Genomic DNA, 19,209 nt, shown 5'->3' on the forward strand with positions numbered 1-19,209 from the left:
CATACGACTTCCAAGTCAATCACCCGACCTTTACCTGATTACTTACTCAGCATTCCTTTCCCTGCTATCTGCTAATCTAAGACTTTACTTTGTACCCAATACCTTGGGTACGATACGCAAGTATGTTTAAAATTAAAGTGCATCATTCTACATAGTTGAATATAATATAGAATTGAAATATCAAAATAGCCTGTTTCGTGGCTGTGCCCATTAAGTAGATTTTAAGACTTGCTACGGAAGTTGCCAGGTTTGAATTCTGGCCTGGACCTGCATGTTCGTTGCAAGTGTCCCTTCATCGATTTTGTACAATCATCACTCATACTCACTCATTGCGATTAGCCAAAAGTGGCAGAAAAGCAATGCCAGGTAACAAGAATATGGAAATGTCAAAATAAATATATGCTATGACAATGAATATGTTCAGGTTTGTGATGGGATGTTTTCAATTGAATTATTGTTTTTAAGTCCACTTTATGCACAGATAAGTTAATCAGGATTAGACATACAGTTTAAAGTTGGATCTGAACCACTGTGCAATGTGCCTCCACTGGGTATCACTCCCAGGACCCCTTGATTATAATACTGCACGACAAATTTGAAGAAATTTTCTGTCCTTTAGATGAAATCATGTGATTTGGACTAAACAAAGGATACAGAATTGAAGTGTGAAAACCGTATGCTTCTATCACGTATCATTTTCATTGGACAGCCACCTGATGCATGTGTGAAAGGCATATTACAATACACTGTACAGTAAGAATGCACAGTAATGATACCTACAAACATGACGTTGTGGAGCATTTACGCTTGTACATATCTGTAGGAGTCTCCCTGATGATAGACCAACAATAGTCAGCAAGCATACTGCCGTTCCAACCACTTTTCAAACACAGCAATGTCCTGGTGGAACCTTTCCCCATGTTCATCACTGACTACTCCCAGGTTTTTCGGGAAAAAGCCCACATGTGAGTCCAGAAAGTGTAATTTGAGATACATGTGGCATCCCATGATATGGAATCAGTGCACCATGTCACGAACAGTGATTCATATTTGTGTGCTTTGATATTACCCAGGAAACTAGAACACACAAACTTGAATGCCTGCCAATCTACATTTGCTGGGTCAGAAAGTGTAGAATCAAATGGCTCTAATCTGTGTGCCAACAAACACACCTTCCTTAACCTTTGCCTCACTTAAGTGTGGGAATTTCGTCCAGAGGTACCCGAAAGCTTTGCCTTCTCGGCCTAGTGCTTTGACGAAGATTCTCATCAAACCAAGCTTGATGTGCAATGGGACAGAAACACATTCTGATTGATTGATTATATTAAAATAACTTCTCTCTCGTTGCCGCATAACACATTTTGGGGCTTCTCAATTAGAGCTCGTGATATGTTCTTGATGCCTGTAGTAGCGGCCAGTGTTTACGGACATAATGATTATCTCTGTCCCGACTGTCCCACTCACAGAGGAAGCAACAGTATTTCATGTAACCTTCTTGCATACATCTTATCTTGTCATACCAATATAATTTCGAGCATTCATTCTTTGTAACACAGGAAAAACACACTTTCGGCTATTGTACTTTACGTTTCTTATGTAACTTTCAAATTTTGTGTTTTTGGCTAAATTATATGGAAACAAATTGCAGATTCGTTTGTCATGCACAAATACATTACAATCACACATTTTCATCTAAAGGACAAATTTCGTGTTGTGCAGTGTTATAAGGTGACGACATTACAAGTAAACCATCAGGGAGGCCCATTGATGTTATGAGTCTGATGAATCTGCATCTTCTAGTTAATTCATCCAGCCAGGATGTTGACCGCATGTTTGTAAATAGACACCTGCCCACTTATTCTTCAGCTCCGTCTCTCTCTCCATATACTGTCGGGGAGGAAACTGAAGGGTACGATGGAGAATGATCAGTGGCATACATAAACCGGTCTTGTAAGTTCTTTACAAAATTTACTTCAGGTTTAAAAGCTTGTTTCAATATTTTGATTAATATAAATGATGGATTTCCCATATATTAAAGCTGAATGTATAAAAATTATGTGAGAAAAGTTGGTTTACCAGTGGTAAACATGGTACCGTAGAGGATGCACCATTGGCTTGTGTACATCTGAAGAATTGACAATCAATCTGCGATCCATGGTTTTTTGGCAAGCGCTTCGAAAGTCAATTGACAAATATGTCAAATTACAACAATAAATAGTTGAAATGTTATGTACCATGTATCATGTAAACATTGCTGATTTAAACACAAACCGCCTATGTTCATATTATACTTCAGACTTATACTGTGCATGTCTCCTATCTACCATCTTGCAATGGATGAATATGTTGAATGCAGGCAGCGAGAGAATTTTATGTTGTCTTACGTTGCTCCCTCACAGCATCCAGATAGCAAGTGCCTCTGGTGGTCTTTCTTGCTGCTATGTTGAGTGCTTCTAAAGGTGTCAATTCTTAATAAAAAAAAACACTACTCATGTATAGTCAGCATGCTCCAATCCTGACCAAACAAGATATACAGAATTTCAATATGTAACAATATTGCACTGACATCAGGCAAAGCACGATGATAAACTTAATATTGGTTGATGCTGAATGTTAATGGTTAGCTGGACCTTTAGCCTACGCATGGTAACTGTTTCGGAATTTTCCTCTCCTTTCAAATAACTGCTATGCAGTGGCATAGCACAGTTTTCTGTGCCCCTCCCCTGCAAGTAATATATTGATGGAAAAAGTTATCTAGAAAACTATAAATTATATACCATTGGCATCGAAGATGTGAATGGACATACAGTAGTTAGCTATATACAGTTGTACAATAAATTAATTTTTTCCCTAAATACCCTGGCTTCCCATCTTTATCAACTTATATATTGGTGTACTAGCTTCTCGAAACTAAATCAGGAGGGTATCAATCTCTCTGATGAATAACTGGAAGAGGAGCTTCTTTTACTTCAATTCAGTGGTGCAGCCAGGCATCTATCTTGGAGGAGGGGGGCAGGGTTGCTTCATGCTGCCTAATATTTAGTTCGTGATCCTTATTATTTTTCGCTTGATACAATTTTTAAAAAGCAATTAAGTTACATATATACATGCCAAGATATTTAAAAAATCGCATTTTTAAAGGATAGTAAACACCTCTTGGACCTTGAGGTGGGTGTGGCTTCAAACTTAAAAGCCATCCCCTGGCTGCGCCAGACCAAGATTAAACAGATAATGTCTATTCGACAACAGTGAAAGCAAACCACACAAAGATTCACATGAATGCTCCAGAAGGAAATAGTTTTGTGGATATGTAAGTCTATTAAAATATTGAAAATATCTAGACAACAGCAAAAGCAAACTACAAAAAGGTTCATATGAATGCTCTAGAAGGAATTCTAATCATATGTAAGTTTTCAGATTTTGGAATATCATATTAGTTTTTTTGAAAGGAGAGGAAAATTTGAAAACAGTTGCCCTAGGGCAAAGGTTCGGCCAAGCCTTAAGATTTCGCACTAAGCCAGTAATTCTGATAATATTGCATAGTAAGGATTCTGTGTCAGGATTACTGAACAAAGGCAGAACTACAAGATGTGTGAAATATGAAGTAGGTGCTCTACTATCCAAGGTGACATCAGTGTGTCTAGAAATGCTGAAGTACAAATAATGTACATGTTGCATTTTTTGTCATATTACTTTAAAGGAATATTACTGATTTATTTTAAAACAATATTTACTCCACTATTTGTGAGCCTAACAATGTCTTTATTTTTATAGAATGGAAAACTGTGAGAGGCAAATTTTTCATGGTGAATGGAACAAATCTCTCCTGTGCCTGTGCACGCAGTCCAAATGGAATGTCTCCATACTGTCATGTTGGCGATGGCTGTGTTGATGTTGTTCTCATGAGACATACTAGTATTTTAAATAATATACGACTTTTGCTAAGACTGGCCAGTTCTGCTAAGACTGTGGTAAGTATCTGCAGGCATGAACTACACTTTTACTACTCTTACTCCATTGCAATGTAGTATTGCCAGATATAGAAAATTAATGTAACTGTTTCCAAAGCTGACAGAATATTTCAGCAAGTCAAACACACATCACAATTGCTCTGCTTTTTTAGAACTTTCTTCAGCTTTGGATTTTAATGGGTATTTGCTTAACTTATTAAAGGAAGCAAAATTGTATGTATGATTTTCTACTGAATGTTGCTAGTTCTTAGTGTTCTAAAGTTACATTTTTAAAAGTAACTAGTTACAGTTACTTGCCTCAAAAAAGTAACCAAGTTACCATTACAGTTACTCATTTTAACAAGTAACTCAGTTACAGTTACTTGAAAAGTTGGTATATAAGTCATAATTATATAAGTCTTCATATATTTATATTATTCAGTGGAGGCAGAAGGTATCCCTGTAGGGAGGGGACAAATTACCAATTATTTATCATGGAGGGGAGGAGGTTCAGTTTCAAATATGAAAACAATTATAACACCATTAACACATTCGGGTCTGGCCTCATAATACAGCATTTTTACGTCTCGACTGCGGTTTTTCGTTGTTTTTCAAAAATATCATAGAAAAAACATTTCTAATTTGTTTTTATCTACCACACATTTCTTAAATCTACAAAACTTCCTCTTTTCAATGAACAAAACTTTGTTAAATTTTATTTTCATTTTCAGACATTTTTGAATATTTTTTTCAGCTTTGTGAAGAAAAAAAAGTACAACATTGTAACAAATGTTAATATAGAGGTATTTTAAGTTTGTAATCTGGAAATTTCAATAATTAACTACATAAACTATCAATACATCTTTTGAATCTTGCATAAGAATACTTCTTATGTGCACATAACAAAAAATAATTACAAAAATAATTACAAATTACAGGTAATTAGCTTTTGTATGAAAAAGTGGCTGCAGGACAGGACCAGACGATGTATCAGTTGGTTCTGCGTCATCTGTAAAAATTAAATAAATAAATAAATAAACTAAATAAATAAAATAAATTTTTATTTGACATACACTATACAAAATAATAAATGGAAAAACTAAAAATACATCAGTGCATGTAGGAGAATCAAGCAAGAGGCAAGATGAATAGACCCAAAAAAATTACCTCTTCTCACTTCATTCATAAAATACTAGAGTTTGCAACACTGTTTATATTGTCAACAATTAATTATTACGAATATAACCTACCTTCCAAATCTTCAAATTCATCTGCATCATCAAAATCGTCGCTAACTTCAAACTCTGAGGAGGAATTTCCGCTATGCAGTCTGGATAACGATGCCATTCTAAACAATCAACCCGAACACAAACAGTCCCAGGTGCGAGATAAAAATAGTACATGAGTCACCTAGCGGTCGGAATTTCAACAGAGCGGCTTGAATGAACATGCACATGAGATGAAGTACGAACATAGCCCGTAGTTAATTGGCAAAGCGATTGCATACTGCAGGATGGGCTATGCCCGTCGTCGTTCGTCCACATTGACTTTAAGTGCCCTGCGGGCTATGCCCGTCATGAGACCCCAATGTGTTAAGCCTTGTTTCCATGATATGAAAAACTCAATATGCTGACCAAGGCAGAATTAATTTTATTATAAAACATAAACTAAACGTAACGTTTCAACCTTCAGACATTTGTACTTGGTGCAGAGTCTGAAGAAGACCTTGCTAGAAGGTTGAAACGTTAAGTTTAGTTTATGTTTTATAATAAAATAAATTTCTGCCTTGGTCAGCATATTGAGTTTTTCATAGAAAACAACTTTTTGAATTCCCTATAACAACAATTAATAACACACATTTTAAATCGAAAAACATCTCTTATTTTAACTACACACACACAGCTGGTAATGCAAAAATGCACCATGTTTTCTATTAGCAATGTGGCCAATATTATCTTTTGGGGCTGGATTATTATTAAACATGTGCTATGTGCTATTTATTAGTATTCAAATAATTATTTATATTTCACAACTGTACAAAATAGACATTTAGTTCGTACAGCCAACAGGCTAGCACACAAGAAGTAATAAATATCATCATAATCATACACTCCTTATTTATTTCAAGATGATATACTTCTCTAGCCTTAATCACAATTTGTATCATGAATGAAGAACAATGAAATTGATGGTAGAACATTATCAAAAACATTCATGTTACAGTTTTAACTCGGAATGTTTGATTTTACAGTGCTTGAGATAAACAGTAAGGAGTACAATGTAATGGTATTTTCTATTATACACACAATGTAACCGTAATACCGTTAAATATATTTTTTTGGTATAAGAGAGCAAAATAATAAGCATCCTGGAACAAATATTTACTTCACCTTCGTATTTAGAAAATGTTTTCATCACTTTACCAAAACACTTGATTCTATGCTCATTCCTTAAAAAAATCTTTCACTGCTTTGTATTGAATTTTGGTAGGCATGTTCAATGCACAACTGATTGAGACGTTGGTGTGTATGTTTCACATCGTGCTCCACAATTATCTTTCTAGCTTTGTCTATAATTAATTTTCGGAGTGAAAGGAACGAAATTATGTTCTAGAAGTAAATACTATTTAATCAATGGTTTGCTATATCATAATAATTTTCTTCAATATACTACAAACTCATTGTAAATTCTTAATTGGAATTTAGGAATCTTATGAGCATTAACTTTAATAGATAAAAAAGAAATACTAATCCTGAGATCTGTACTATAGAGAAATGAACCTCTTTTTTTTGCTGGTATCAAGATGAGACAAGATTTTGCATAGTCTCGATCTTTTCTCTAGTTGTAAGCACCAGTCTCAATCTCGAGGAGCCAATTTCGGCCTCATCTCAAGTCTGGAAACATACACAGCATGTCAATGCACAAACTTTTACAGCATATAGATGCAGAGACAAACAAATTTTCTTACAAACATTTGTATTTGACACCACATTTCGACGCTATGAACCCTCGAAAAAGAAAAAAATTATCCTGACTTTGTTAAATTTTGCTGCACAAGACCATGGCTGCCACTGACAGATTAACTTTGCAATTGCGATAAATAAAATATATACATGACCTATATGTAGTGTTGTTCATGAAATGATACACTATACAGTTAAGATCTTCTTACAGGAAAGTAATTCTCAGAATTACTGGGTTTTTTAAGACTTACCTCGTCAGAAGCGCTCTTTGTCATAATGAGAATTTTGCCAATTGATTATCAAATTAAGCTGAGGGGAATGATTATTTATCACTTCAAACATGGGAACGAGAGGGAGATAACTCAACAAGTGGGAGAATTCATCCCCACTGTCCAGGAGATCAAGGCGAAGATCCATGGAGACTGGCAGCGAGAATGGGACGAGTGCGAGAAGGGTAGAAGACTGCATAACTTCCTCCCCTGTGTACAGGAGAACGTTCTTAACAGGGTCATCATTCCATCCAGAGGGCAGATCCATCTTCTAACATGATCTTCTACGGGAGTTACCTCACAAAAATAAGTAAAAGGGGAACCGACGTATGCCGAGACTGCCGGATGGATACACACACACCAGAACATAGTTTTTTCCTGTCCCGCCTCTGATGAACATATAATATCGGCCAGAAGAGACCTGCCAAATAATAACATCTTCGAACTGATAAGGAGCGAACATGTAAAGAAGCTATGTGACCTCACTGTTTAGTGTCTAATATGGAGTTGCGGAGGTACCAGACGGAACCAGAAACCCACCAGACTCCCCTCCCACACAGAAGCAGCAGGATACGGAACCAAGTCTCCACTCCCCCTCCCCGGAGACCATCACAGTCACGTCGAGAGCAAATTCTAGAGGAAGAAGAGGAAGAGGCACCAGAAGATTCATCCCGAAGGAGAAACTACAGTGTGTCCACTGGAAGACGAGAAGCTGCCGCTAGGAGAGGGTTATGTCCACCCAGTTGCCCTGTGGAGAGCAATGAAGGTTACCCGGAGAGAAGACGTTGGAGATGAAGAGGTGACATTAAAATAAATAAATAAATCGTAAACAACCGCTAGGGATGAAATGGCATAGTAAAAATAATGAAAATAAACTGTAGAAGAATAATATCAGAACCCCTCATTAAATATTAACTAAAGTTTCAAGTTTCGAGAGTTAAACTCGTAAGGTGGTGATAACCCCATGATGAGGAACCATAAACTTTCTGAAATTTTAACTTGAAAATTATAAACTTGGAATCTGCTGGAATCCAGTAGGCACCCTAGAGGCCGGATATAAAAGGAAATTTTGAAAACATAAACAAATTAAATGTTAATAATGAAAGTGTGGTCATAACCATGAACAAACATTTTATACACTTATTATTAATTAATATAATATAATTATTATTATTATTATTATCAAGTCTGCATATTATTATTCACGTATTTTATGTATTTTGCATCATATTTCTTTATTAGATATCTAACAATTACAGTTTCCGTATAATTAGTATGCTATCAAAACTCAGTACCCTGTACCGTTAAATTATGCGGCTGAGATTTCATTCAGAGATCTCGTAGCAGCTTTCGTCTGCATGGACATTGAACCTCGCACAGCCACTGTCACTAGCGTGGAATGCAGTGTCCGCTTCATGTCGGAACCAAGTTGACATGGAGTGCTGATGCCGGTATCTTACGGGGCGGGGCGTGTGACCTCAACACACTACTGCGATCCCACCTAAACATAGCATTCCCTACTAACTATAAGATGACTAAAACTAATCTATAAACTAACACAAATTAATCCATACTACTAATAAGTTTAATCAATTACCAATCATACTAATGCACAGTAAATAAACAAGAAATTTCAAAACTTGTTCTGGTCACCAGAACGGGCTAATACAAAAATACAAACTCAAAATTATTAAATGTAGGTAAAAGGTAAAAAAAGGTAAAGCACTCCCCTGTGCATAGCACCATGCCATGAAGGCACTTTCTTGATCCGGTCGTGAGTGGGATCAGCATCACGCCCCTGACTGCCTTTACCCCTCAGGGTTTCCCCCAGGTACCCATGTTATTCGACTCTGGGTGGGCACTGGGGCCGCTTCCAACGTTAGAAAAGTTCCCGGATTTGAACCAGCCGGGGATGAACCCAGGACCTTTAGCATGGTAGTCAGATGCGTTACCGACAGAGTATGTATAGAATCTCCATCTATATATATTTTTATTATTATTATTATTTGTTTCTTATTGTGCTTGTATTTGAATTTTATGTATGAAAATTGAAAATAAAGATGAAAAGGAGGAGGATAAAAAAGGCAGAACCGTTTAAATTCAGGAAACTGATGTCCTAGTTTATTTAAAGGTACCAGGACACTAAGCGAATGAATGTATACAGGAGACACCTTTTGAAATTCAAGATGAGACTGAATGCCTGTCTCGTATTGTTGAGATGAGACATGAGACAATACCAGATGGCTCACGAAAAGTCTTGTCCCATCTAGAAAGCTTCGAGAAAATACAAACAAAATATTTAAACAGTTGCAAATACTAATTTACTTGGAATAGTTTCCTTGGAAGCCCAGATCAGCGTTTATTACGTCTAAAAAAGGATATCGTACAGAGAATAGTGAACGAATATCTCAACTCTTTTTAATACTCTTAATAATGGGAAGTAACCCATTCTTACTTCCAATTTTTAAATTTATTCAAGGTTATTAATTTTATGTTATGTTAATACTCCAAATACAAACGCAATTCATAAAATACTGATTCAGATACCTATTTTTTGTGGAAAGAATTTTGATAGAGAATGGGCAGTTCAAGAAATCATTGTAAACTGTGTGGAGAAAATTGCAGGCCTTGCTTTTTTTTGTAAAAAAAGAATAATTGTATATTCTCTTAAAGGTTGATATTTTTCAAATGCCTGAGATACATTTTATACAACTATTTTAGAAAAATATATTTAACAAGTATTGAACTAAATATTGCAGTTCTGGATAGATTTTTGTGCTTGCACTACACACATTTAAAAACATATTTTTTTGTTGCTTCTCAGCAGCAAGTTTAGAATTTAAAGAAAACAATCTATTTTCACAGTACACAGAAGTTCTTTAAGAATTGTAGCAGTAATGAGAAAGAGCACTCATTTATTGAACTTTCAGACCGAAGCAACACACAACACACATCTTTTGGAAAGCAACCTTCAGAAATAAACAGTCTTTCAAACTGAGGCAACACGGCAAGCCGTATGTGTTGCTTATCACTTGCATGTCACTCAATCTGTTGGAATACGCGATGAATGCTTTCTTATAGTTTGAAGGAGCTATATTCGGTGTGAAATTCCTGTGTGTCTTGTCGCTTTGCAGGCGACAAGTAATACATGTTGCCTGGAAACGAACCCTTAATAATACATGGAACCTTTCGAACTGAAGCGCACGTGTTGCTTGTGTGATGCTCTGACTGAATACCATGGTGCCTCAGTTTGTTATTCACATGGTGAGTGCATGCAGATTGACCAAAGAATTGCTTGTCATGTCGATGTGAAACTTCCATGTTGCTTGTTGCCTGTCTCTTCGGTATGAATGCTCCTTTAAGAGAGATTTTAGATTGAAGCAATAAGTAACACAGGCCCCTTCAGTCTATAAGCAAGCATACACCATGCATAGATGAACAACATAACTTTGAAAAGGATATTGAAATAATAAAGAAGGTCCATGTTGACATACCTGTAGGTGTTGATATGTTCATTCGCGAATTTTGGTTTACAAGCAGTAGCCATTTACCACTGCAGAAAATCAGCAACAAAGTACTAGCATTCTCTATTGCTATCACAGATCAAATAAAGGGACTCGTTGTTCTGAAGCTATCAACAGAGTGGACCTGTTTGTTACCCCCAGGCGACTTCCTGAAGCAGATTCCATTCTCAGTGTGAGGAACATTGAAATCTGGTAATTTTGTCAAGACAAAACATTTGACCCTGGGAAAGATTAAATGCACTTCCCTTCCTCCTCCCCCGCTGCTCTTTGAAGAACAAAGGAACCAAGCAGATAGTTGGCATCCATGCTTTCAGTCAGCCTTGAAATTTTGCCTCAGGAGATGGGATGAAAATCTTGAGTAGCAAATTAGGTCTTCTTCCATGTTAGAACTGTGAAAGTAACTGTTGAAATGTAACTTCTATTGCAAAAAAGTAACTCTGTTACAGTTACAGCTACTTGATTTTAAAAGTAACTAGTTACAATTTCTCAAAACAAATAACTGTTACTTGCAACTAGTTACTTCCAAACACTGCTCATTCTATATTTATTTGTTTGTTTATACAGTGGAACTTCTCTGTAATGTACAGCAATGGAGAATGCAAAAATGTCCATTATTGAAAAGTATCCACTATTTGAAAATAAACTTAAATTCATTTGGCTACCACCAAATTTTCGCAATGTCTGCGCGGGAAAGCCATTTTGCCCATTGCAACACTGTTATATCCCAAATTTCAGAAATCTCCTAGTTGTTCATTTTTTGAAATTTTAAATTGGTGCTGGGGGATAGTTTCCAGTGTTTGCATCCATTAAGGAGAATGTCCACCATCCATCCATCCATCCATCCATAGATGTATGTATTTCTGCCCAAGGAATTAAGAAATGTCCATTATTCAGAGAGGTCCATTATTCAGAGGTGTTTGTAAGGAGAAGTTTTACTGTATGTAAATTTATTTACCTGCTCTTCTTGAAAATATGTAGATGGAACTGTGTAATCGGCATATATTTCTTATCCTAGCTTACTAATAGATACTAAACCAAGGGAGATTTCACGTGTCGCATGTCACTTGTAACTTTGGTGTGGAATTTTTCTTGGTGGTAATTCTTTTGGTATTTTGAGAAAAATTCAGTGCAGAATCTTGTTTTTCTTCCAGTTTGAATTGCCTTTTGTAGAAGTTCATCGAGCTAGAGAATTTACATTCCGTACACTTCCTGCTCCAATTGTGCAACCTGAGGTTTCACCGCCTAAACTAATACCTGGTGTAAGTGTATGGAATTGTGATGGTGAAGTTGTTTGGGAGCCAAATGCACGTGTCAGGTAATTTTTTAATTTTTCTTGTATTGATTTCCTACTTTAAGTAGTTAATTACACAAATTATGTTTAGTTATTGCTCATCAGGAAAATAAAATATAACCCGTTGCACAACAGCCCATGAGGGCCAGGGTCTACTTACCTCTGCTGGCATCATCCAACCGGTTACTTGTTGTCAGCATGGTGATCCTCCAGTCATTGTTGTAGGTTTCCATGATCAGGTTACACTACTCATTCGTAGCCATGAACGTCCGCAGGATTTTTTCCAGGGAGGGGCAAGGAAGGTATTTTTTTCCGGGGGGGGGGGGGGGGGGGCAAACGAAAGCAAATTTTCCCCAAAAATAGTGTTGTTCCCTAAAAAACATTGCTTAAATTTGAATTTATGGTGTTCATGCAATAATTAACACATATTATTGTGGCTAAAATGAAATTATATGTGTGAAATACATATTTTTTGGTTGACTTTCATTTTCCAGGGGGGGAGGCATGCCCCCCCCTCCCCTTGCCTCCCCTTCTGGACGTCCATGTTCGTAGCTCCCCAATTTCCTCATGATGGTGGGTGGCCACTGGTCCCATACACTGGCCAAAATGTTATGCTTCTTCCCAGGAGACTCGAACCTGCATACTTCCTGTGGCCCAAGCCCAAAGCCTGATGCCTTAGACTGCACGGCGATGGTTTGGGACTCCTCAGAAAAATACTAATGTGAATTTTGCTATGATGTGATCAGGAAAGCCACTGTGGTCCAGTTGGTTGTGCATCTGACTACCATGCAGAACTGGGGTGGTTAATCTCAGGTTGGAATTTTTCTTAAAATGTCCTTATATCCCTGCATGCAGCCCTGATGCTTACTCAGGCTCTCAATGAGTAGGTACTGATAGACGTTAAGAAAAAGATAAAGGATTTAAGAAGATATACTGTGAACAAGTCTAGTTGGAGATAGATTGTGTTTTGTCCTTGTTGAATGTCCTTTCATGTAGTTTTTATAACATGAAGTTATAAATTAAATGAATGTTGTTATTTGGTTAACGTTTTGCCTAATTGAAGATACCTATGGGTAAAGGTAAATGGAGCATAGCGCTGATCACATCAGATTGAGAATGTGTGAGGCCTAAGGAACTCACCATGTTATAGTGTCCTTACCCCATCCCTCTTCCTGCTGAAACCGTGTGCATCGTGGGTGACATTCGAAAGCATTGCCACATCTTTATGGTCACTGCATCGCAGAGTGGCATGTATGTGAGAGAGGGATGAAGACATGAACATTAAAAAAGATGGGGATTGAAATGAATCTTTCGATTCTCTTGAAAAGTGCCCAAGAGAGCAGTTAAGAACATCTACCTGCACCGCCAGTCTTGTTTTATGGGTGGGGGTGGGAGTGGCAAGATGCTTGGCAACTCCAAACTAGCCCTCCTTTATCAGTGTGTACTACACGACTACACCCCTATAATTATTGCTGTGGATTTCTTTCGGGTTGGGGTAGAACTAAGAACTAAGTAGAATTAAGGACATTATAGCTTGGTGAAGTCTTTACCTTCACGTCCCTTATGTGCCATCATGGTATACATACAGGTAAGGTAAAGTTCCCCATGCATATAACACCATGCTATGAAGCCACATTTAGGGATGTGGGGGTAGGGCCTCACATATTCTCGATATCAGCCATTTTGAAGGTGATGTGATCAGCACCATGCTCCAACCACCTTTATCCCCCAGGTATCCATTGATTTGAGGCTGGGTGAAACCCAGAGTGACTTAATGTGGGGTAAGACTGGAATAATTCCGACCTTAGATGGGTACCCTGGGAATCAAACCCGGGTCTCCCACATGGCCAGAGGCGTGGCATGCATGTAACCGGTGTTACCGCAGGTAACAGAAAAATGTAAAGAAATTAAAAAGTTTTTTTCTTAATAAAATAACATTGTTAAATAAGTTAACCGAGTTGAGTGTGTATTGCAGAGGACATTTTTTCTGCAGCCGACAAAAGCAAAGAGACAGGCCGTTCCACTACCCTCAAGAGGCAACAGGAGGAAAGGGCGCCAATGCAAGGGAACAGTGGGGAAAGACTTGAGGAGGCAAGTGTGCTACGGAGTTATTCATATCCCTGTTTATGGGCCCTGTTGCCGCTGCGGCCTACAGGATCAGCAAGTGTTGTCACATTGGATTTCCAGAAAAGAGCTAAATCCCGCCTAAAATGGGGATACTATTTATCTGAAGCAATAAGAGCTAGACTGCAAAGCCAAAGTTGGATTTAACTACAACTGAAACCGTTTATGTAATAGACAAAAAGATAAGTACTTGATGCGATTCGTGATTTGGACACACTGTGCTCCAAAAAAACTAAGTTGGCAACAGTAGAACGTACATCTGGACTTCCCTTCCACCGCTGGAGGAGGGTAATTCTGTCGTCTGCTCACAGCAGAAACATCAAACTGACCTGAATATGTGGTTCCTCTTCCCTTTTTCACCTCTTTGCAAAGAAACGGAGATGGTTGACAAGGCTCGACTACTATTCACTGGATTTTCACGGTAACTCTCTCATGAGTGGTAGTTCTTCCTAGGAGTGATTGTGGCTAAATAAATCACTGAGCGGATTGCGCAAAAAAAAAAAATATCCAGATCAAAGGCATGTTTTTTAGGGGGGGTGTAGGGTGGAGATGATAACGTCTGATGACCGGGACCGGTAACACTTTTGAAAAAGTCATGCCATGCCACTGCACATGGCAGTCAGATGTCCTACCAATAAGACCACTGCTGTTCCTTATACAATGCACAGATAACTTTACTTTTTCTTGATATGAAAAGAGTACCAATATAAAATTTGCTGATGCTGATTATTAGTAATACCAGATCCAATATGGAACGACAAACATTTTGTGAAAGCTTTGATTTATTCACCTCCTTAATTAATGCCTGAGCCACATTAGCTTCCTCCTGATGAGATAGTGATGAGCCTGCATGTGTTTTATGGTATGAGCATGCAGGCAACAAATTTCTTCCCTGAACTGTGATTCTAGCCAAAAAAAAAACAAGAAACATTTCACGCTGGAGCCAATGAAGTTCTGTTTCTGTACTTTTCTGAAATACGAAATTGTGGATTGCACCTAGTAATGCTGGCATGGTTGTAAGCTGCCATTCCACATCAGATGCCAGTTCTTTTTAGTTCCAGGGTATTCCTATTTTATGACTGCAGATCTTCTTACACAGTTAGGTTGCAAACACCTTGACACCTGATTTTACATTCCTGACTGGCAGCTCTCCCTGATTACAGCAACAATGAGGACATGAAAGCAGCTACATGCTACTTGCAATTTCATCCATAGGCAGAGCATGTTCTTTTACAAGAGGGTCTTCTTCATGGGCGTCGGCAAAATTTTTGCAGGCCATTGATATAAAGTGAATAGTAGAAATAATGAGAAAAATAATAATTACAATAATAAATATTATAAATAATAAAAATAAGCAAATTTTATTTTATGGGGAGATTTTGCTGCTCGGTCACAACTGTTTACTACTACTACTACTACTACTACTACTACTACTACTACTACTACTACTACTACTACTATTATTATTATTATTATTATTATTATTATTATTATTATTATTATTATTATTATTATTATTATTATTATTATTATTATTATTATTATTATTATTATTATTATTATTATTATTATTATTATTATTATTATTATTATTATTATTATTATTATTATTATTATTATTATTATTATTATTATTATTATTATTATTATTATTATTATTAATATTAATATTAATATTAATATTATTATTATTAATATTAATATTAATATTAATATTATTATTATTAATATTAATATTATTATTATTATTAATATTATTATTATTATTAATATTATTATTATTATTAATATTATTATTATTATTATTAATATTATTATTATTATTAATATTATTATTATTATTAATATTATTATTATTATTAATATTATTATTATTAATATTATTATTATTAATATTAATATTATTAATATTAATATTATTAATATTAATATTATTAATATTAATATTATTATTATTAATATTATTATTATTAATATTATTATTATTAATATTATTATTATTAATATTATTATTATTAATATTATTAATATTAATATTATTAATATTAATATTATTAATATTAATATTATTAATATTAATATTATTAATATTAATATTATTAATATTAATATTATTAATATTATTAATATTAATATTAATATTATTAATATTATTAATATTAATATTATTAATAATAATATTATTAATAATAATATTATTAATAATAATATTATTAATAATAATATTATTAATAATAATATTATTAATAATAATATTATTAATAATAATATTATTAATAATAATATTATTAATATTATTATTATTAATATTATTATTATTAATATTATTATTATTAATATTATTATTATTAATAATATTATTATTAATATTATTATTATTAATATTATTATTATTAATATTATTATTATTAATATTATTATTATTAATATTATTATTATTAATAATAATATTAAACTTTTAAGCATCTTGGTCAAGAAAAGGTTTTAAGAGTTGGAAATTTTACTCATAAGGTTTGTTGTGTGACAGCTCACTATAATTTTTGGAATTTTGAAAACTGTGGAACCATTAGTTCTTTGGAATATGAAAATATAACCTGGCTCCCATATTTTTTACTCAATATTTTCGATCTAATGAATTTTGGGATTTGGTTATTCTGTTCACATACAAACTAAATTACCTTAATTTTTGTTATTAGCAATAAAAATAACAAACTTTTTCCTTTTTTGTAACTTGTAATGAACTATGCCAATTTGCAAGGGGGTGGGGGTCGATGGATGAGCTCGACCCCCTTTCAATGCTCATGGTCTTCTTCAACCTTGTGGAGGTTGAAGAAGACACTCTTAATGTATTGACTGAAAAAGATAATGTTATATGAATAATTGTTCTAATATCACTTTATTTATTTTACAAGGGTTCACTGTCAGCTCTTGAACGTGTTTGCAAGCGGGATGGAAGACACAATGGAAGATAGATCTAGCACCACATGTTCCTTCAATTGTTGTGATTCTGAATGAATGTGATCAACGAAAAGCAAAATACAAATATGTGCAATATTCATACCACAAAAGTATGTCACTACATTCTAGAATGAAGTATTACATAAAGAGTTGTTGACATATTAAACTTATTCCATTTTAAAAGTGGATAACTTGCAATAGTTGCTTGCCATTAGTATTTTTTGCGGTATTTTGTCATAAGTAGCATATTCTGGGACCAGAAATAATGTTTTGTTATGAGAGAAGTTGCCCTGTATGTACCTCGGATTTAATAGAAAATAAGGAATTTCTAAGATTAATAATCAGGGGGGGGGGGTAGAGGGAACAGAAAGGGAAACTCAAGGGTGATGTGCCAAATACGATGGGGTCCAATAAAATTGAAAACAGAAATTTATATGCAATGGCATTGGGATAGAATGTATGTTAACACTGCATTAAGAAAACATATTTCCCTTTTTTATTCTGGTTATGTACAGTCACAGACACTGCCGGGTTGTAAGGATTCCATTGAAAGTCAATGTATTTGTTACAACCCAGCAGTGTCCGTGACTGTACAAACAAAGCATATGCCTGTAGGTATAAGTGAATTATGTTTGGAAAATATTAATGATGCGATAAAGTTCCCCAAAGCCATGTGTGTATAAACTAAGAAGTTCTGAGGATTAAATTTTCTGTAACACAAGCTGAAAAAAGAAATTGTGCACAAATTTCATAATGTTCTCTTGTACATACAACTTGCCAAATACATGTGATTTGCTCACATTCCACTGCTAGTGTGAAATTTTAAATGAAGTTCTTCCAACACTTGGGTGTGTTTCCTTAGAACTCCTTAGTTGCAATTTGCACCACTCTCTATTTCATTTTATTGTACATACTGATGTAATTTGTACTTCTAGCATTTCAGCATATTATGTTCTGAAGTACTGTAGAAGAGACTAATATGTAACCTAGTATTATTTGTCATAAAACCTATCAAGAGTATGTACATACTCTTTCCATACAATGAATATGTTTTAGTTTTGGTGGTTAAAATTATAAGGCTCAGGGTAAGATAAAAGAATATATACACACACATATAACTATATACTAATATACACACATACGAATATGTGTATACTGTAGTACTGTTTTGATGTATCTGAATATTCAAAAAATAAATTATCGCGAGGTGTAAGATACATAGTTTTGATGCTACAAAACATGCCATATTATAATTTTAAATTGATAAAATTAACTTTTAAGGGTCATTCAAAGACAATAATAATTGCCATATATTGTGTATGATGGTTCCCATTCATTCATAATTAAAATTGGAATTGATTATGTCAACATGATTTTAGAAATTTGTTGCAAATGTGGTGAAAACGTGACCATAAAATGCATTTTACAGGTCACATAGCTAGATAATAGAACAGGTAATTTCATTCAGTATTAACATGAATATGGTTTTGAATTAAATCTAAGTTTATAGTATATACTTGAGAAGTCCAAGAGAGGCTGTGAAGGTGTATAGTTGTTGCTTTTCTTGACATACGTTAGGTTTATAATGTGGTGTGTGGTTGGTGTTAGTGGTTTAGTAACTTGTTTTTTTAAAAAAAATCTATTTTTATTATACAAACAATTTTAAAAAGTGCATATTATCCAGTTGTGGAACTTAGTATTATGTATGACCTGCTTTAAATAGTTTGTTTCCTTTTTTGTTAATTTTTATAGCTTTAGCATTTATTTCACTGTTGCTTAAGAGTATAGTGAAGTTAAATCTTGTTACAGCATGCAATTTTGTTCTACAATCACGTTCTAAAGTATCAATCAGTGTACTGCTACTCTTGAGTAACATTGCAATGAATGATATATATGTCCTTATTTATTTTTATAAGTGCGTGTATACCATACTTTTGACTCATTAAATTTGTGACATAAAAAAGTGCTCCAGTATTTGCTCAAAGCAAGGTGATAGCCTGTTGATAATATGAAGACAACCACAAATTACTTTTATCCTTAATTTCATTTTGCATTTGATATACCAATAGTAGAGTGGTGGTTGTTGGGCTCTTAAGTTTAATGTCCTCGACATGCCAACCAATACAGTAC

General features: G+C 34.8%; 1 protein-coding gene across 1 annotated transcript in view; it reads left to right on the top strand.

The window, feature by feature from the left end:
- Positions 1–17,956, top strand: part of Cerk (Ceramide kinase) — a 114,381-nt gene extending 96,425 nt beyond the window's left edge. Inside the window, exons 6-8 of the mRNA XM_083117074.1 lie at positions 3,775–3,971; positions 11,858–12,021; positions 17,034–17,956. Of these exons, the coding sequence (XP_082973200.1) occupies positions 3,775–3,971; positions 11,858–12,021; positions 17,034–17,136 (464 nt within the window). The 3' untranslated portion in view covers positions 17,137–17,956. The remainder of the gene's footprint in view (positions 1–3,774; positions 3,972–11,857; positions 12,022–17,033) is intronic.
- Positions 17,957–19,209: the final 1,253 nt, after the last annotated feature.

The sequence above is a fragment of the Lepisma saccharinum genome, chromosome 2 (genome assembly GCF_977018435.1).
Source record: "Lepisma saccharinum chromosome 2, izLepSacc3.1, whole genome shotgun sequence".
NCBI classification, from domain to species: domain Eukaryota; kingdom Metazoa; phylum Arthropoda; class Insecta; order Zygentoma; family Lepismatidae; genus Lepisma; species Lepisma saccharinum.